The 19,675-nt window shown below is 55.0% G+C and overlaps 1 protein-coding gene and 1 long non-coding RNA gene across 5 annotated transcripts; one reads left to right on the top strand and one right to left on the bottom strand.

Annotated features, from left to right (window-relative positions):
• Window positions 1–228: 228 nt before the first annotated feature.
• RNF187 (ring finger protein 187) lies at window positions 229–7,200 on the bottom strand. Its single transcript, XM_035280725.3, has 4 exons — window positions 6,695–7,200; window positions 5,599–5,691; window positions 1,872–2,093; window positions 229–1,252 (listed from the first exon to the last, which is right to left on the bottom strand). The coding sequence occupies exons 1-4, from the start codon at window positions 6,755–6,757 to the stop codon at window positions 1,250–1,252; spliced, it is 381 nt and encodes a 126-aa protein (XP_035136616.3). The 5' UTR covers window positions 6,758–7,200; the 3' UTR covers window positions 229–1,249.
• LOC108589203 (uncharacterized) lies at window positions 5,811–17,786 on the top strand. Of its 4 annotated transcripts, none has more exons than XR_013529930.1 (6): window positions 5,811–5,891; window positions 9,159–9,215; window positions 12,531–12,717; window positions 13,163–13,305; window positions 13,754–15,436; window positions 17,516–17,786. It is a non-coding gene; the product is annotated as an uncharacterized LOC108589203 (long non-coding RNA). The 4 variants fall into 4 exon arrangements; XR_013529929.1 differs by having other exon boundaries at window positions 13,754–17,028; XR_013529931.1 differs by lacking the exon at window positions 5,811–5,891 and adding an exon at window positions 6,450–6,566 and having other exon boundaries at window positions 13,754–17,028.
• The last annotated feature ends 1,889 nt before the right edge of the window (window positions 17,787–19,675 follow it).

The following is a 19,675-nucleotide window of genomic DNA, read 5'->3' as shown; positions in this document are numbered from 1 at the left end:
CCACTGGCCCCACACTGCTCCTCGGCATCTCCACCCACCCTGTCCTGCTGTGTAGCGGTTGAGCCCCATCTCTCCCAAGGCCCCAAGGCAAGGGCCCCACATCCATCTTGATAGTCCCCGTGAAAGTCTTCCTCACCAAGTGTCAGGAGGAATCTTCCTTTAACACCGGAGGGTGGCCAGGGCAGGGGGAAGCGGCCAGGTGGACACAAAGAGACGAAGCAAACGGGCTGAAGCAAACACTTTATTCAGCACGGAGCCAGTCCAGGCACTGGGCAGGTCAAACTCACAGACGTCGCACCAAGGCCAGAGATGGGAAGGGCTGAAAGGCTTCTGGAAACGGGCACCACCGCTCACAGGCCCAGCCAGCCCCACATCTGAACATCTGTCTGCATCTATGTCCCCGACTTTGCAATCCTGTCCCCAGTGCTGAGTTTCTGTCAACTAGACTAATTTATCTACACACAAGGATGCTGCAGGCAATGGAGCTACTGCTACGAGCTTTGCAAACTTCAACTACTAAAGGAAATGACAGCCAGAGATAACAGCAAGATGAGACACCACCGCGGGGCCTGGAGCCACCTGCCAGCCCCTCACCTGGGGAAAAGAGGGTCCCTTCTGTGGAGGCAGGTGGAGCACAGGCAGGGCTCCCAGGAGCCAAAGGAGTGAGGAGGGACTTGGGAGGGGGAGGTGGATGAGGCTGAGCGGGGCCCACACCCACCCCAAGAGCAGGGCCCCTCCTCAGGAGGCCTCGAGGTGCCATCGTCTTCCTTCTCTTCCCTGCAGCCTGAGTTCCAGCCTTCTCACGGCCTCATGTGCATTCTTGTTTCTGACCCTCAATGGTGTGCCTCATGCCTCGCGTACCTGCCAAGGATCTGGGGCCCCACATGGAAGGTGCAGGGTCTGGGTCCCTGGATGACAAGGTGAGGGGTTGATGGCTGATGAGGAATGGCATGGCCCGGGGCTGCCGGGACTCGTGGAGGATGGGCTGTGGCCAGGACTTCAGGAGGGCTTGGGTACAGGTGGGAAGGGTCTCCAGGTCCAGCTTCTACCGGGAGGCGTTTGTAGCCCCCAAAACACTCACGCCTCGGGGTGAAGGATAAATGGACACTGTTCAAACACACAACTACACAGATGGACCCAAGGCTGGGTGCCCACCACACTTCCCCAGCAGCCACGCGCTGACACTTCCCACAGAGACGAGGATCCATCCTCCTGCCTCCAGCTCCGGGATGGCGGTGCACTGGTGCCATCACTGCATGGGAGGGAGAGGGCAAGACAGAGAGACGAAAAGACAAAGAGACACACAGAGGCAAAGTGGGGGGAGTGGGGGAGAGAGAGGGAGAGAAGGGGAGGGGGCAGGTGGGAGAGAGAGAGCGTTCACATGAGGGAGCTCCCCACACTGTTCTGCGAACAACAAATGCAGGGCCTGACCCACACTTGGTCTCCCCAGGGCCAAAGCCTTGTCACCTATGGCTGGCACAGGCAACTGAACCATTCCAAGCCGTCTGGGTTTCCGCGGGGTCTGGGGTTCAGGCTGGGCCCTAGGCAGAGGCTGGAGAAAAGCCCTGAAGCTCGGCTTCTTGGCCACTTCTGCCTTCAGGACCCCAGGGGGAGGCAGGAGCCTTCTGTGCTCTGGCACTCAGGGTCAGGGACACCTCCGACGCTCCTCAGCTTAAAACCCCTTCCCATCGCTTTCCTTGACCACCGACCCATCCCCAGAATTCAGCCCTGCAAGGCTAGGGCAGTGGGAGTCAGGCTGGGCTGTGAAGCCTTGACCTCAGACAGTGGCCCCCAGCGGCTCGCTGCTGCCTGCGTCCACCCTGGCCTCCCAGGGGAAGACCCGACGGGGGCAGACGCGGTGGGTTCCGCACCTGCAGCAGCATGCTGAGGCCCAGGTTGCGGTGCTTCTTCTCCAGCTCTGACACTGCCTGCAGCAGCGACCTGAACCGCTCCGTGGGGTCGGCCAGCTCATCCTCGGGGAGCCCCTCCTCCTTCTCAGCCTCCTGCAGGAAGTACTCCTCCTCCTCCACAAAGAAGGCCCGTAGCTTCTTGTAGTCGGTCAGTGCCTTCTTCCTACGGTCCATCACGTGTCCCTGCAGGCAGGTGGCAGGAAAAGACCTGTCCTGGCCCAGCCTCTCCAGGGAAGGGAACCTGTTTACTGTTTAAGGAGTTAAGAACATGGGGCTCCAAAACATGCTGTCCAGGCATGTCAACCGTTAGGCTGGGTGGAGCGGCTCACGCCTGTAATCACAGCACTTTGGGAAGCCAAGGCAGGCAGATCACAAGGTCGGCAATTTGAGACCAGCCTGACCAATCCCAGCTCTGCTAAAAATACAAAAACTCCCTGGGCAGGGCGGCATGCGCCTGTAATCCCAGCTACTTGGGAGGCTGAATCAGGAGAACTGCTTAGACTGGGGAGGCAGAGGTTGCAGTGAGCCCAGCTTGTGCCACTGTACTCCAGGCAGAGCAACAGAGCCAGACTTCATCTCAAAAAGACAAAACAAAACAAACCACAAGGAGCCAGGCACAGTGCCTCACGCCTGTAATCCCAACACTTTGAGAGACTAAGGCGGGAGGATCACTCAAGCCCAGGAGTTTGAGACCAGCCTGGTCAACAGTGAAAACCTGTCTCTACTAAAAATCAAAAAACTTAGCCAGGCACGGTGGTATATACCTGTGGTCCCAGCTACTTGGGAGGCTGAAGAAAGAGGATCGAGAATCACTTGAACGCGGGAGGCAGAGGCTGCGGTGAGCTATGATCACACCACTGTACTCCAGCCTGGGCCCACAGAGCAAGACCCCGTTTCAAAAAAAAAAAAATTAAAACGGTGCAAGATCACCCTTGCATTCTGCTTCTTAAAAGCAAATGAAATTCCGATGTGAAAGATGCCCTCCCCATGTCAGATAAAACTGACATCATCGGCTGGGCGCGGCAGCTCACGCCTGTAACCGCAGCACTTTGGGAGGCTGGGGCGGGAGGATCATGAGGTCGAGAGATCGAGACCATCCTGGTCAACATGGTGAAACCCTATCTCCACTAAAAATACAAGATTAGCCAGGTGTGGTGGCACACACCTCAAGTCTCAGTTACTCAGGAGGCTGAGGCAGGAGAATCACTTGAACAAGGAAGCAGAGGTTGCGGTGAGCCCAGAGGGTGCCACTGCCCTGCAGCCTGGGCGGCAGAGCAAGACTCTGTCTCAAAAAAACAAAGAAAGATTCCTATGCTTTTCTTCCGTTAATCTATCTTCCTTTTTTTTTGAGATAGGGCTCCGCTCTGTCACCTTGGCTGGAATGCAGTGGTGCCACCACAGCTCACTGCAGCCTCAATCTCTTGGGCTTAAGCGATCCTCTCACCTCAGCCTCGCAAGTAGCTGGGCCCACATATGTGAAATACCACATCTAATTTTTTAATTAAAGGGTCTTTTGGGCTGGAGTCTTTTGCTGCTGAGAGAGACAACGCAAATTACATAGTAAGATGGGGTCTCACTATGTTGCCCAGGCTGGTCTCAAACTCGTGGCCTCAAGTGATCCTCCTACCTCAGCTTCCCAAGTTGCTGGAATTACAGGCACGCAGCACTGCCCCGTCAGCTTATCTTATGTGTTTATCGTATGTACTAATTCTCTGGCCCAGCCTGGCCCCTAAAAGGGGAGAGGTACAGTTCTTTCTCCCCTACACTGCACAGTACTCGGCTGCACGTGAAGACTGTCCCTCTCCCATCTCCCATGGCCAAGGGGACAGTAAATCCTTGAGTGGCCCTGCTAGGTCTCGAGCCTATCAGGCATGTGACTGTCTGGGCTGGACACACATCCATCTTGCCAGTGAGACTGTCCCTGCTGTGCCCACAGTGGAACCCCAAGGGCCGAAAACCACCCCATCAACCTTCAGCCAAGTGCTCACGCTTGCCGCTCTTCAGTTGGTTTGCAGCCAACCCTAACCAGGATGCTACTCTCACTTTACTCAGACCCATGCATGGCTTCCACCTGGCCCCAGGCCACAGAGGGCAGGTGACAGCCATCGTCATGAGAGGCCAAGGCTTTTGCTGCTGAGAGAAAAGGCAAACGACAGCTGGTGTGTGCTGCTTGGCTGATGCCACAGGCTGCAAACTCCTTCCTCTGAATTTAGGCAGCTGCTCTCACCCTAGCATCTAAGCCACCAGCCCCCAAAACAGGACAGATTAAGAGCTCCAACCTGCTGAAATCTGTGGGCAAAGCGAGTCCCTTGGGGGTAACACAGGGTTACTGAAAACTTGGAGGTCCCCAGAGCCTTCCAGCCTCACTTGCACCAGGCAGTGTGGACTGCTCACAAGGCAGGGAGAAGTTCAGAGCAGCCCCAAGATGCCGAATGGCATCAGGAACCCCTGCACCACCTGTCACTGACTGAGGGAGGCCTGCACTCAGGTCTGTGGAGAGCAGGCAAGGGCTGGGCTGCACCAGGAGGCAGAGCACCCACCTCAGCCTCAAGCTGGCGAAGTACTCGGGCCTCAGCGTTGAGGTGCAGCCAACGCTGCAGCTTGGAAAAGCACTCTCTCGGAGGCAGGAATTTATGACACCCAGAGAAAATGGAAAAGACTTTACTACACATGAGGAAAAAGTCACCAAAGAAAGTTTAAATGACTGAAAAGCTTTACTGGGGGGTAACCTAAAAGAACTCTAGTGGGATGTCCCCTTGGGATAGGTAGCGCTGCTGTGGTCTGAATGACTGTGTCCTCCCCAAATCCCCATGCTGAAATCCTCGCCCCTAAGGTGACGGTGTTAGCAGGCAGCACCTTTGGGAGGTGAGGTCTTGAGGGTGGAGCTGTCGAGAATGGAATCGGTGTCTGTATACAAAGGACCCCAGAGGGACCCTCACCCCTCCCACCGTGTGAGGACACTGTGAGAAGGCACCGCTCATCCCTCCCACCATGTGAGGACACCATGAGAAGGCACCATCTATGAACCAGGAAGTGCCCTCACCAGACACGGAATCTGCTGGTTCCTTGATCTTGGACTTACAGCCTCCAAAACCTAATGAGCTACTCTCAGATCAGAACCAAATGACTACAGAAAGTTACAAATGTGTTTTAAAAGAAAAAAAAAAAAAACACAAACATTTAGAACTTTGGGAGGCCAAGGCAGGAGAATCACTTAAGCCCAGGAGTTCGAGACCAGCCTGGGCAATACAGCAAGACCCTCATCTCTAGAAAAGCATTTTAAAATTAGCCAGGTGTGGTGGCACATGCCTACGGTCTCAGAGGCTGGGGTGGGAGGATGGTCCAAGGCCAGTTCAAGCTACCATCACGCCACTGCACTTCAGCCGGGATGATGAAATGAGACTCTGTCTCTCGAAAACAACAAAAAAAGTAAGAGTGATGCTGCAATGGCCTACAGGTCAAATGGGAGGAGAAAGAAGCTTCCACTGGCTCTGCTAGATTCTATCTGGGAAATGCAGACACGTCCTAGAAAAATACCCTGAAGCCCAATAAAGCCCAGAGACCCCTCCTCCAATCAACCAGCTGAGCAGTTCAGAGGCCTGGCCTGCTTGGCCTGCCTGGGGGACCCTCTGTCTAGAGCCGGAGCCCGAGGTCCCCTCGTTCGAGGCTGCTCCAGGCCCCCACTTGCCTTCCACACCGCAGCGGCTGACTCTGCCTGGCCGTGCAGGTCCCGTGCGTCATTCAGGTCCTTCCTCATGATTTCCACAGACCCTTTGTTCTCCTGGAAAGAGAGAAAGGTCACCAGGGGTGGGCAGAAGGTCTGGGTCCCCCACCCCGGCCCAGTCCTGAGGGACGTCACGCCAGCTGACTACACAGTCTGACCATCCCAGAGATAACCTTGAAGCTCTGCTGCCTAGGGCAGGACGAGCAGTCAAAAGGTTTCCTGGGCTTCATACCTACTCAGAAGGAACCGGGCGCCGGGTAAGGGGGCTGCCTGGGCGGGTTTAGGAGTTCTGTGTCTGCAAGCGGCCCTGTTCAGTATGAGCTCGGTCTGTACCAAAGGCCTGAGCCCTGCTCTGTCTGAGCCGGATGGGGGTGGCTCTGCCGGGTGACAGGAGCCCCCGCTGCAGGAGGAGCGCCCAGGGCACAGACTGGCTGGCCTTCCTTCCCCTGTATCCAAGAGAGGGACCCCAGTAGGCTACTCTTTCCTACTCTGTGTGCCACACCAACCCGCCATGGGCAAGGCTCCAGACCCTCAGAGCGGGTTTCTGAAGGATGGGTGAAGGGAGGGGGTGGGCGCCAGGTGAGGGCTGGGTGGCCCGAGAGCCAACGAGAAGGTGGGCCAGGCCTGTGGACACAGTGGAATACAGGGGGGCGAGAGAAGTGATGACTCCCCCAGGTGGACACTGAGTGGGAGAGGGGTCAATCTGTGGGAGCTAAAGGGTCTATGAGGCTGAAGCAGAGCACGAAGATAGGCGCGGGGGGGTGGGGAGGGCTTCCTATGGGGGAAGGGGGTGGGATAATAAGGCACCGCCCAGCAGGGGACCCCAAGATGGGAGAGGGACCAGACTCCGCAGAAACGCAGGAAACATGGGGAAGCAAGCCGTGGGAGGAAAGGGCCCAACATACGCTGGAGGGGGGATCCGTGGGGGTGAGGTGAGGGGAACAACCCCGGGACAAGGGTAGTGGGGGCGGGGAGGGCCCAGGGCTCAGGGGGACCGGGGCGGGGGCGGAGAAGCGCGAGGCACCGTCAGCTGCGGGGCCCGGGACCCCGCCTCGCGCACCTTGCCGCGCAGCGCCTTCCTCCAGCGCGGCTCCCACTCGGGCGGCTCGGGGCCCGCGGCCATGCGGCAGGCGGCGCACAGTGGCCCGGCGTCGGCGCGGCACAGTAGCTGCAGGGCGGCCTCGCTGGCCGGGCCGTCGCGCGCGGGCGCCGCGGCCGCCTCCTCAAGCGCCAGCAGGCGGCGGCTGAGCGGGGGCCGTCCGGGCTCCACGGCGCGCTGCCAGCAGTCGTCGGCGCACTCGGGGCACGGGAAGGGCCCGTCCTCCTCGGCCCAGAAGCGCACCACGCACGCCCGGCAGAAGCGGTGGCCGCAGTCGGCGCGCACCGGCTCCCGGGGCGCGCGCTGGCACAGGGCGCAGGCGGCCTCGGCGGGGCCCGCGGGGAGCGCCAGGGCTGCAGGCGGCGGGGCCGGCTAGGGCGCGGAAGCGGCTGCGGCGGCCCGGGGAGCGAGGAGACCCGCGACGGGACGGAGACCAGCACCCGGACGACGACGCCAACGCCGGGGACGCGCACGGGGCGGGGTCCGGGCCGTGGAGCGCTCCGCCGACGAGGTCCTGGCAGGGGTGTGCCGCAGCCGCAGGTCCTGGCCGCGATGCACTCCACTGACAAGATCCCGGCAGCCCTGTGCTGCACCCGTAGGTCCTGGCCGCGGGGGGCTCCTCTGCCCGGGTCCTGGCGGCGGTGCGCTCCTCCGCCTTGGTTTTGGCAACTGTGCGCTCCACCGGCAAGGTCCTGGCAGCTGCGCACGTCACCCCGCAAGTCCTGGCAGCTGCGCGATTCACAGTCCTGCCCGCGGACCCCGGTCGTCGTATCCTGAAATCTTACTGGGACTATCCGGTCCCACATCAGTAACTCCTCTGAAAGAGGGAAACTAAGTTTTATTATTACTTGAAGTTTCCATTTTTAAAAGGTTGTTTTTTTAAGCTGCTAGGATCTGAGCTGCGCGTACCTCCGCGGTGGCTCGCCCGCGTGGGCTGGGGACGGGGCGGGGACGGCCTTCGTGGGCCTCCTCCGCTGCTCTCGTGCTGCGCTGACCCGCCCTGCGTGGGTACTCCTGAGTGCACGGGCCCTTGCGAGCACGCGTCGTGCAGGGACCTTCCCGTGTGGACGTGCCCTGCGTGCACCCATCCTTCAGGGACCTGCCCTTGAACGGGCCCTCCAGACGTGGACACACGTTGTATACGCCCACCCTGCGTGGGATCTCCCTGCGTGGACCCATCCCGCGGGACCTCTTCCCGCGCGACCTCCCTTCTGGCCCCTGGGAAGCTAGCTCTCATGGATTCTGCGATGATGCGTGGCAGAGGAGCATGTGTTAGCTTTTCTTTTCTTTTTTGAGACGGAGTCTCGCTGTGTCGCCCAGGCTGGAGCGCAGTGGCGCGATCTCGGCCCACTGCAACCTCCGCCTCCCAAGTTGAAGCGATTCTCCTGCTTCAGCCTCCGGAGTAGCTGCGATTACAGGCGCGCGCCACCACGCCCAGCTAATTTTTGTATTGTTAGTAGAGACGGGGTTTTACCATCTTGGCTAGGCTAGTATCGATCTCCTGACCTCGTGATCCGCCCTCCTCGGCCTCCCAAAGTGCTGGGATTTCTGACGTGAGCCACTGCACCCGGCTGTTAGCTTTTCTTTAAAAAATAAAAAATAAATTTAAAGGAAAGAAAGAAGCCTTTGGGAACGGCAATCTTGCTTTTTGTTTGTTTTAAATTATTTTGAAAATAAGCAAGCAAGGTTTAAAAAAAGGTGGGGTTTAAAACTTCAAATTTTACATTAAAAAAATTAATCTTTATTCCATACAAGCGCAGGATCTAATGAGGTATTAGTTTTTGTCTTTGTGAAGATTTTTTAATCGACGTGGAAAAGCACTAGGTGTCAGTTGGAAATGTGAATGGTACACTGAGGTCATTTCTGTGTTGCAAAGGTTAGGAGCCTTCCAGCTGAGCCTTGCTGATTTGTTGGGTCAACTAGGAACTTGCTGGAGAGAAAAGTAAAAAATACAAAAATGAGCAAACTTCATAATGAACTAATCTTGTGAATGAGAAAATATCAACTGGCCGGGCACGGTGGCTCACGCCTGTAATCCCGGCACTTTGGGAGGCTAAGGCTGATGGATCACTTGAGGTCAGGAGTTCAAGACCAGCCTGGGCAACATGGTGAAACCTCGTCTCTACTAAAAATACAAAAATTAGCCAGGCGTGGTGGTACATGCCTGTAATCCCAGCTGTTTGGGTGGCTGAGGCAGAATTGCTTGAACCCAGGAGGTGGAGGTTGCCGTGAGCTGAGATTGCACCCCTGCACTCCAGACTGGGCGACAGAGTAAGACTCTGTCTCAAAAATCCTGCTTTTTGGAATCCATGTAGCAGTACCAATTAAGGATTTTCTGACTGGAGTTCCTTTTCTTAAAAAACAAACTATAAAAAAATGGAAAATGAAAATAATACAAATTGGGTTGTTTTGTTTTGTTGTTTAGAAAAGTGGCCGGATGAGGTGGCTCACGCCTGAAACTGCAGCACTTTGGGAGGCTGAGGTGAGTGGACCACTTGAGCCCAGGAGTTCAGTGCCAGCCTGGGCAACATGGCAAGAACCTGTCTATGCAGAACAGTTTTAAAATGTAGCTGGGTGTGGTGGCATGCGCCTGTGGGAGGCTGAGGTAGGAGGATCACCTGAGCCCAGGAGCTTGAGCCTGCAGTGAGCCGTAATTGTGCCACTGTACTCCAGCCTGGGTGATGGACCTGTCTTAAAAACAGGGAGTGAGACCCTGTCTTAAAAACATGAAAAGAGAGAGAGAGAGGAGGAGGGGTGGGGGGAGAGGGAGAGACGTAGGAAGGAAGGAAGGAAAAGGGAGGAAGGGAGGGAGGAAGGAAGGAAAGGAGAGAGGGAAGGAGGGAAAAGAAAGAGAAGAAAGAAAGGAAGTAAGAAAAGGAAGGGAGGGCAGAAGGAAGGAAAGAAAAAGAGGAGAAAGGGAGGGAGGGAGGAAGATGGGAAGGGAGAGAGAGAGTAGAAAGAAAGAGAAGAAAGGCAGAGAAATGCATGTCATATCATTATTCATTGGGGAGGGAAAAAAAAACACCTTGAAGGTCCAATACTGGGGGCATGGCTTAGCAAATGGTAGCAGCCATGAACTTGCATATTTGTACATTAGAGACTTTTGGAAGTAGACACTGGCGAGCTTTGTTGCTTGGAAGTGTCTCTCCCTTACTACCAGCAGAATCCACGTTGTGAGGTGCCAGCATTGCCACTTCCAAAGACAGGGTGACTGGTGTAGGTGCCAAGGGGAACCCTTGGTCCTCTCAAGTTTTGATGAAATGTTGCAAAAGGCAGATCAATTGGAGAAAAGGCAGACACATTTATTTACTGTGTGTACATGGGAGCCTTCAAAATGAAGACCTAAAGATGGGGGGAAATCCTCTCCCTTTTATGCTGAGGTTCTGCAAAGTAAGGACAGCATGCAGAAATAGAATTGGGCAAATCGGGTTGGATCTAATGAGAATGGCTTGAGTGGGGACAAGGCCTGTCCCTTGAGGCGGCCAGGCCTGTCTGTCTAAATTCTTCTTGGCCTCTCTGAGCAGCTCCTCTCCCTCCCTCCCTCCCTGCTTCCGTCCCTCCCTCTGTCCCTCTCTCTGTCCCTCTCTCCCTCTCTCCCTTCCTCCCTCCGTCCCTCTCTCCCTTCCTCCCTCCCTCCCTCTCTTCCTCCCTCCCTCCCTCCCTCCCTCCATCCTTCCCTCTCCCTCCCTCCCTCCCTCTCTCCCTCCCTCCCTCTGTCCCTCTCTCCCTCTCTCCATCCCTCTCTTTCTCCCTCCCTCCCTCCCTCCATCCCTCCCTCTCCCTCCCTCCCTCCCTCTGTCCCTCTCTTCTTCCCTCCCTCCATCCCTCCCTCTCCCTCCCTCCCTCCATCCCTCTCTCCCTCTCTCCCTCCCACCCTCCCTCCTTCCCTCCCTCCCTCCGTGCCTCCCTCTCCCTCCCTCCCTCTCTCCCTCCCTCCCTCTGTCCCTCTGTCCCTCTCTCCCTCCCTCCCTCCTTTTCTCCCTCCCTCCGTGCCTCCCTCTCCCTCCCTCCCTCTCTCCCTCCCTCCCTCTGTCCCTCTCTCCCTCCCTTCCTCCTTCCCTACCTCTTTCCCTCTCTCCCTCCCTCCCTCCATCCCTCCCTCCCTCCCTCCGTCCCTCTCCCTCCCTCCCTCCGTCCCTCTCCCTCCCTCCCTCCTTCCCTCTCTCCCTCCCTCCCTCCTTCCCTCCTTTCCTCCTTCCCCCCCTCCCTCCGTCCCTCTCTCCCTCCCTCCCTCCTTCCCTCTCTCCCTCCCTCTCTCCCTCCCACCCTCCCTGCTTCCCTCCCTCCCTCTGTCCCTCTCTCCCTCCTTCCCTCCCTCCCTCTGTCCCTCTCTCCCTCCCTCCCTCCTTCCCTCTCTCCCTCCCTCCCTCCCTCCCTCCCTCCCTCTGTCCCTCTCTCCCTCACTCCCTCACTCCCTCCCTCCCTGCTTCCCTCCCTCCCTCCTTCCCTCTCTCCCTCCCTCCCTCCCTCCCTCCCTCCTTCCCTCCCTCCCTCCATCCCTCTCTCCCTCTCTCCCTCTCCCTCCCTCCCTCCCTCCCTCCTTCCCTCCCTCCCTCTTTCCCTCCCTCCCTCTCTCCCTTACTCCCTCCCTCCCTCCCTCCCTGCTTCTCTCCCTCCCTCCTTCCCTCACTCCCTCCCTCCCTCCCTCCTTCCCTCACTCCCTCCCTCCCTCCCTGCTTCCCTCCCTCCCTCTGTCCCTCTCTCCCTCTCTCCCTTCCTCCCTTCCTTTCCAGGACCCTCTCTGGAGTGAGGATCTTAGGATCTACACCCTAACAAGGTGGATCAGATTATTCCTTCATGGCCAGGTTCTACACAGAAAGGCAGAGGGAAATTAGAGACCTATTTTTAGCTTTGATGGCTTTAGGTTCTGGTTTCTATGGTCCCCCTTGGGGAAGACAGATTCTAGTTTCCATGGCCAGATGGGAGAATGAGGGGCGAGAGACAGGAGGGCCAGAGAAGGTCAGAGAAAACTTTTTGCTTCTGAGGCTGCTTAGGAGGCCTTCACTTTGGGTCTTGTTTTCTGAGCTGCCCGGCACTTCTCTGTCCAGCCTCCCTCCTCTCCCCGCTCCAGATCAGAGACTGAGCTGGTGCCATTTGAGCACTCAGGTGCGTTAGGAGTACTCCTCCCTCCTCATCTGCCTCGTGGACCGTTTGGAAAATTGAAGCTCCCACTTTCTGATCAGAGACACGATGGGAGTGGGCACTGGGTTTCTTCTGTTAGTTTTTTCCCAGCGTGTCATCTCATAGACGCAACAGAGACAGAAGAGCACTGCTGAGTCTTGGATGCCTCGGGGCTCCTGAATTCCCATTGCATTTGCATCAAAGAGCTAAATAAGAACACTGTTCGCGAAAACCATGCTGTTGCTCAGCCATCATCTTCTCAGGGTGATAGTTTCAATTGATGAACGTTAAAATGTTTGGGGATTTCACTGGCAACCACAAAAGCACGTGAATATTTTCTCTAAGAGTATGATAAAGTCTTTTTTGAGACACAGTCTCACTCTGTTGCCCAGGCTGGAGTGCAGTGGCGCGATATCGGCTCACTGTAACCTCCGCCTCCCGGGTTCAAGCAATTCTCCTGCCTCAGCATCCCAAGTAGCTGGGATTACAGGCACCCACCACCACGCCGGCTAATGTTTATATTTCTAGAAGAGACAGGGTTTCACCTTGTTGGTCAGGCTGGTCTCAAACTCCTGACCTCAGGTGATCTGTCCTCCTTGGCCTCCCAAAGTGCTGGGATTACAGGCGTGAGCCACCACACCCGGCCAATCTTTTTTTTTTTTTTTTTTTTTTTAAGGCAACAGAAACAACCAGAAAATGGATGAGTAGAAGAGAAACGATTCTAATTATAGGAACTTTTTAGGAGAGTCTCACTCTGTCACCCAGGCTGGAGTGCAATGGCGTGACCTCAGCTCACTGCAACCTCCACCTCCCGGGTTCAAGCAATTCTCCTGCCTCAGCCTCCCAAGTAGCTGGGACTACAGGTATGTGCCACCACACCTGGCTAATTTTATATTTTCATTTCCTCTTTAATGGATCTCTTTCCAGACACAGCCACATTCTAAGGTCCTGGGGTTAGGAATGCAACCTGTGAATTTCAAGGGACATAATTCACTTTCTAACAGCCCCCTACCCCAACAAGCAGGTGAGCCCCAGCCAGCTTTCCTGGCAGCGCCTGTTTGAACGGGACTGGCTGGCCCTGTGGGGATACTTGGATTCTTAGACTGAGGGTTCGTGTGCCTCTGAGGTAATTGTCGACGACAGCCCTCTCTCTAGACATAGGACATCATAAGATGTGGGCTAACTGCACAGATCTAGAAAGGTAGGGCACAGGGGCATCAGGATCAGGACATTACTGGTGTGTCCTGTTCCTGATCAACAGGGTAGGCAGCTTAGGAGCCAAGGACACACGTCCCCTTTATCCTCTAGAATGCCTGCCTGTGTGTGAGCTGCACCATGGTGCTGAGCTAGGGCGAGAAGTGTGGCCACTGGCTGGAAACGGGAAGAGTGAGATGCTGCCACCAGGCTTCCATGTGGTGTGTGTCCCTGGGGTGCAGAACTGAGGTGAGAAGGTGAGTTCAGTTTTGTAGAAGATTCAGCTTGAGGCTGGGGCCTTTGAGGAGTGTTTTTAAATCTTGGGGCTGGGTGCAATGGCTCACACCTGTAATCCCAGCACTTTGGGAGGCCAAGGTGGGCGGATCACCTAAGGTCGGGAGTTCAAGACCAGCCTGACCAACATGGAGAAACCCCATCTCTACTAAAAATACAAAATTAGCCAGATGTGGTGGTGCATGCTTATAATCTCAGCTACTTGGGGGATAAGGCAGGCAAATCACTTGAACCCGGGAGGCAGAGGTTGCAGTGAGCCAAGATTGTGCCACTGCACTCCAGCCTGGGCAACAAGAGTGAAACTCCATCTCAAAAAAAAAAAAAAAAAAAATTCAAGTACAACTGTTTTTTTGAGTTGGACTCTCACTCTGTCCTCTCTCCATCTGCAATCTGTCCTCTTTCCATCTGCAGGCTGCTGTCCCCCACGCTGATCCCGCCCTACCAGGTCTGGATGGAGCCTGTGCATTTGCCATTGCAATGTGCAATTTTATTAAATGTTTAAAAAAATAAAGAGACTGGGCCCAGGCTGGGGTGCAATCACAGCTCACTGCAGCCTCGATCTCCTGGGCCCGAGCAGTCTTCCCGCCTCGGTTTCTCAAATAGCTGGAACCACAGTTATGAGCCACCATGCCCAGGTAAATTTTTTATTTTTTGTAGAGATATGATCTTGCTCTGTTGCCCAGGCTGGTCTCAAACCCCTGGCCTCCGGCAATCCTCCCAAAGCACTGAATTACAGGCGTGAACCACTGGATTACAGGCGTGAACAACCATGGTGCCTGGCCTCCACATATAACCGGACTCCCCCAAAACTTAATGCAACCCTCAGTTTTGTTTCTGAGTTTGGAATTTGTTGTATTTTATGCACGTTTGCGCCTCAAAGTTTTCTCCCCAGTCTTTATAGTCACCAAGGTTTCCCGACACCCGTGTGGCACAGGGATGTGGCTGTTCGGGGGTTGCGGGGTGGAGGAGGCCGGCACAGCCCCACTCACCCGTGGATGGTGCCCCACCCCCCACCTTCCCCACCCCTTTTCCTACCAGCGATTCCCCCCCCCTCCTATCTGAGAGCCCCTCCCCGTCAGCCCTCCTCGCCCCTTCCCACACACCCCCATCCCTCGACCCCCGCTCTCCCTTCCCTGGTGGAAAGCACCTCTCCTGGTTAAATAATGCCAAATTATTCCTGTAAAATTCCCTTATGTCTTGTAATCCGTGCGTTGCCAGTTCCCTTGTCTTCTCCAAATGCTGCTTGAAGCCACCAGCTTCACTGTCAGCACCGCTCACGATATTTAATAGCAGCAGGTAAGAAAAGAAATCTATGGTAGAACATTAGCTGGGGCGGGGAGATCCCTGGCGCTGAAGAACTTTTCGCCAAAAGCTACTGCAGGCAGGAGCGGCCTCGAGGGGCGGACAGGGCCGCCAAAGGCTGCGGTGCGGTTCGGTACCTGCAGACCCGCTGCTCGGGGAGCGCGCCGCGGGTTCCCAGGCTGGTGGCCTCTCCCGGGCCTCGCCGCTGCCTCAAGATCCGCTTTCACGCTCCTGCTTCCGCACCCACCCGACCTGTCGCTGGCATTTGCAGCTCTAAGTCCTGAGGTGCAACGGAAGTGAGCACAAAAGCTGCCTGTGCGGACGCGGAGAACCAGCTGGTGCGCCTCCTCACCTTGGTCAGAGCGCCGGCCCTCTCGGGCGCAACGTCCCCGGGGGCACCGGCCTTTGTCCCCAGTGCTCCGCGCACTGGGCTGGGGAGCCCTCGGTGCCACCTAGAGCCTTTAAGCGGCGGGGCGGGATGGGGGGGGTGTTTGCTGTCGCGCGCCCCAAGAGTCGCCCATGAGGGAAACGCGCCCTGGCCGTGGCAGGAAGGCTTTTGTCCGCAGGACGTCGGCTGGAAGCCTGCAAAGCGCAAGGCTGCCCAACGCCTTTCCTGCGAGCATGAAGGGAGGCCCCGTGTTCCCTGCAGAACTCCACAGCACACCCTGTCGTTTCAGCCACCCCCGCCTCCCTACTTGTCCCTCAAGGTTCCCTCTAGTCCTTGGGAGGCCTGAAGTCTGTCATCTTTCCATCTGCAGGCTGCTGTCCCCCACGCTGATCCCGCCCTACCAGGTCTGGATGGAGCCTGTGCATTTGCCATTGCAATGTGCAATTTTATTAAATGTTTAAAAAAAATAGAGACAGGGTCTCGCTATGTTTCTCAGGCTGGTCTTAAACTCCTGGACTCAAGGGTTCCTCCTGCTTCGGTCTCCGAAACTGCTGAGATTACAGGGCTGAGCCTCTGGTCCCACCTGTATTAAGTCCTCGTTTGTGAACTTAAAGGGTCCGGGCTTCACAGTAGAAGATACCTCATCCAGAGCTGCACAAAAATCTAAGGTGTAAAGATGGGCTGATTTCATGCATTCGGTTATTCATTCCTCTCGTCGCGGACTGGCCTCCAGCACCAGGCGCTGTGCTCTAGAACCATTAAAGAAGTGCGGGGGTGGGGAAAGTGTTTACGACTTTGCTTAATCATCTAAACCTGGTAGCTAAGGTAGGGGCCACTGTTCCTTTCTTTTTCTTTCTCTGTCCCTCCCTGTCTCCCCCACTCTCCTTCTTCTCCCTTTCTTTTTTCTTTTCCTTCTTTCCCTCCCCTCTTTTGCCCTTTTCTCACATGAGGAAAGCTTTACATGCACTCCTAGTGCTGCATCTGCCTCGTGTTGGCCTTGATCCGAAACCCTGTCCCAGCTGGCCCAGCTGCTCTAACAAAATGCTACAGAACGGGAGACCTAAACAACGGAAATTGACCCAGGTCTTTGGGGGAAAGGAGACCAGTGTGGGCAACACAGCAAGACCCTGTCTCTGTGCGCGTGTGCACGTGCGTGTGCACACACACACACACTTAGCCAGGCATGGTGGCACGCACCTATTGTCCCAGCTACTCAGGATGCTGAGAGAGGAGTACAGCATTCGCGCCAAAGGCTTGAGACAGCTAGCTACTCCCCCGGTCTTGGCTGCTGGACCTATCTGCTCTCCCCACCGCTCTCGAGGGCTTTCGAGTTGAGGCAAGGGTCGCAGGCTGAGCCACTGAGGCAAAAACAAGATACAGAGCAAGGGCCTGCGGTTTGCATTGTGCTGACGGCTTTCATATCCCCTTTAATCTCTGTGTAAGCAACGGACTTGCTGCAATTGAGATGCCTGAGAGGGGCAAGGACCCCTGCCCATATTTTCTCAGGAGCTGAGCCTTTGCTCTACCTCCTGATGGAAAACATAGTTAACAAGCCACCATGAGGACACCATTGTTTGATTGCACTGTGTACTCTTAAAAAACATTTATTAACCTTTAAACTGCTTTGTAAGCTGTTACACAAGCCCCTTCAAACTGCTTTGTGAGCTGTTATCTCAAGCCCCTTATAACTATTTTTCCGTGGTTTCTGTTCCCTTTTTTGTTTACCCCCTTTTCTGCTGAGCTAAAGTAAATGTAACGAGAAAAAAGGTATAAAAGCTGTAACCCACAAAAATAAAGCTGCTGCCTGACTTAGGGTCACACAGACCTCCAGACCCCACTTTTCTTTCTTCTTTCACTTCCGCGCACATGCTCCCTCAGGTTGAACGAGACATCTACGTTGGCGGTCTCAAGGACTCCCGCAGGTCGGCAGCCCCTCGGCAGACGTGCCGGACCCCAACAGAGGAGGACTTCTTGAACCCAGAAGTTCAAGGCTGCAGTGAGCTATGAATCACACCACTGCACTTCAGCCGGGGCAACAGAGCATGACCCTGTCTCTTAAGAAGAAGGCATTTAATACAAATTGCCCATTACAGTTACACAACACATACATTTTGTATGGTTATTTCCCCCCAAAGAATGCTGATTATCCGAGGCTGGAAGTCCGAGATCAGGGTATCAGCAGGGTTGGGTTTTGTGAGGTTACCCTTACTGGTTTGCACCCAGACACCTTCTCACTGTGTCCTCAAGAGGCCATGTAGGTGCTAGAAAGTGATATCCTAAAATGAAGACCTCCTGCCTTCCTGAGTCCCGTTCTCCCCCAGGCTGGCCATAGAAACTAGAATCTCTGTTCACCAAGGCAGGTCATAAAAACCACAACCCCCTTTCCCCAAAGCCAGCCACAAATCCTAAAAATACTACTCTAACTCCTGCCTTTCTGTGCAAATGCTGACCATAAATTCTCTGGCCTATCTGTCTGGTTGTAGGTCATAAGACTCTCATTCCAAAGAGGGTCCTGTCTTATACCCAAGAGGAAGGACTGCAGCGCAGAGAGGCCAAGCAGAATCTAGACACGCGGGCCTGCTGGGCGTCGCCACCCAGTGGATCAGCAGATCTCGCCGGATCCTGTTTCTCCACAGCAGTCCATATTTGCTGAACCTAAGCATTAAACTGACAGCTTCCTCTGTGTTCATTCTGAATACTCTTGTGTCACATAAAGCTATGATGAAATAAATTTGTATGCTTTCTCTCTTTTAATCTGCCTTTTGTCAGTGGATTTTTAGTGAACCTTCAGAGGGTGATGAAAAAGTTTTCCCTTGGGGCCTGCAGCAGAGAGAAAGAGAAAAGCAAGCTGTCTTGTGTCTCTTCTTATAAGGACATGAGCCCTACCATGCCCCTCCACCCTCATGACCTAATCATCCCCAAAAGGCCCCACCTTCTGACACCATCACCCTGGGGATGCGGATTTTCCACCTAGGAATGTGCAGGGAATACAAACATTGAGTCCCTAGCAATTACCCATGAGAACCTGGGCTGATTTCCTGACACCACCAAACAGCTGCCATATGGTGGGGAGAGCGAATCCTCAACCTTAGCCCTTGAAAGACATATTCTTACCCAAAGTCCTTAGAATGCCGACCTCCTGTCCCACTCCAAGTTTTGATTCAAACCTTCCCACATCAGTCGGTAGCCAGGAAGCCTTAGGAAGAACCCGTGGGAAGACCAGCTTCTCACTGGGCTGGCAGGACCAGGGCAAGCGGTGCCATATATGGATATTTATAACACGTGTTAAAGTACGGTGAGGAGGACCACTACAGTGGGATTCCACCTCAGGGCAGAGAGACTGGGCTCAGCTCTGAGTACCACCCTGGCAAGTGGAAATTTATAGACAGGAGTAGGGTGGATCAGTGGATAGAACAGTACTGAGAGGAGACATCAGGGCTGGGCACGGTGGCTCCTGCCTGTAATCCCAGCACTTTGGAAGGCTGAGGTGGGTGGATCACTTGAGGTCAGCAGTTTGAGTCCAGCCTGGCCAACATGGCAAAACCCTGTCTCTACTAAGAATACAAAAATTAGCCTGGCATTATTACCCATGCTTCTAATCCCAGCTACTCAGGAGGAGAATCATTTGAACCCAGGAGGCGGAGTTTGTAGTGAACTGAGATTGCGCCACTGGGCGACAGAGTGAGAATATATCTCAAAAAAAAAAAAAAAAGAGGAGACATCAGAGGTGAGGGGGATTCTGGCTAAACCTCACAGGGCTCTTGCTGCACGAAGGGTGGTCAGACATCACCTGGGGATGGAGGTGGATGAGGAACCCCATCAGATACCACAGAGGACGATCGGATATTGAGAATCAGGGGTTCTGATGAAACTGACAGAGTGGGACTTTCCTAAAACTGGATTTCCTTCCCTCCCTCCCTTCCTTCCTTCTTCTTTCCTCTCCTTCTTTCTTTCTGACAGATTCCTGCTCTGCCATCAGGCTGGAGTGTAGTAGCGCGATCTCGGTTCTCTGCAACCTCCCACTCCCCGGTTCAAGTGATTCTCCTTCCTCAGCCTCCCCAGTAGCTGGGACTACAGGTGCACACCACCATGCCCAGCTAATTTTTGTAGTTTTAGTAGAGACGGGGTTTCACTATGTTGGCCAGGATGGTCTCCATCTCTTGACCTCGTGATCCGCCTGCCTCAGCCTCCCAAAGTGTTGGGATTACAGGTGTGAACCACTGTGCCCAGCCCTAAAACTGGATTTCACAAGAAAGTGCACAGATGGACCTAGGAGAAGGTTCTGGAGCCTGACCAGAGTTTGGCCAAGCAGAGCATTTTTGTCAAAGGGTTGTTTGAGAATGAAATTGAATTAAGTACTTACTAAATGGTTACCTAGTCAGCTCCTAGTGAGCACTCTAGAAATGCTTGTTAAATCTACCATGTATTTCAAAAGGAAACAGATAAAGTGCCTAATGCTGTGTATGCCCAAAATCACTCCTGGAACCCACAGTCTCAAGAGGCCCAGACCTCAGAGGACAGACTTGAATGCGGAGGGAGGGCACTGCCTCAGCTCACAGGCTTTTTCAGGAGACAGGTAATGACTGGGCCCCTGCTCAGTGCCCTGGAGACTCAGACGTGAAAGCCACATCCTTCCCTGTGAA

Source organism: Callithrix jacchus, chromosome 19 (assembly GCF_049354715.1).
Source record: "Callithrix jacchus isolate 240 chromosome 19, calJac240_pri, whole genome shotgun sequence".
Taxonomy (NCBI): Eukaryota; Metazoa; Chordata; class Mammalia; order Primates; family Cebidae; genus Callithrix; species Callithrix jacchus.
The sequence above is the reverse complement of the archived record's forward strand: the minus strand, read 5'-3'. Positions and strand labels throughout refer to the sequence as shown.

Coding starts and splice junctions, on each gene's coding strand:
- RNF187 (XM_035280725.3), bottom strand. CDS start 6,757: ATGGCCGCGGGCCCCGAGCCGCCCGAGTGGGAGCCGCGCTGGAGGAAG. Junction 5,692..6,694: donor GGAAGGCGCTGCGCGGCAAG/GTGCGCGAGGCG, acceptor CTCTCTTTCCAG/GAGAACAAAGGGTCTGTGGA. Junction 2,094..5,598: donor CAGCCGCTGCGGTGTGGAAG/GCAAGTGGGGGC, acceptor ACCTGCCTGCAG/GGACACGTGATGGACCGTAG.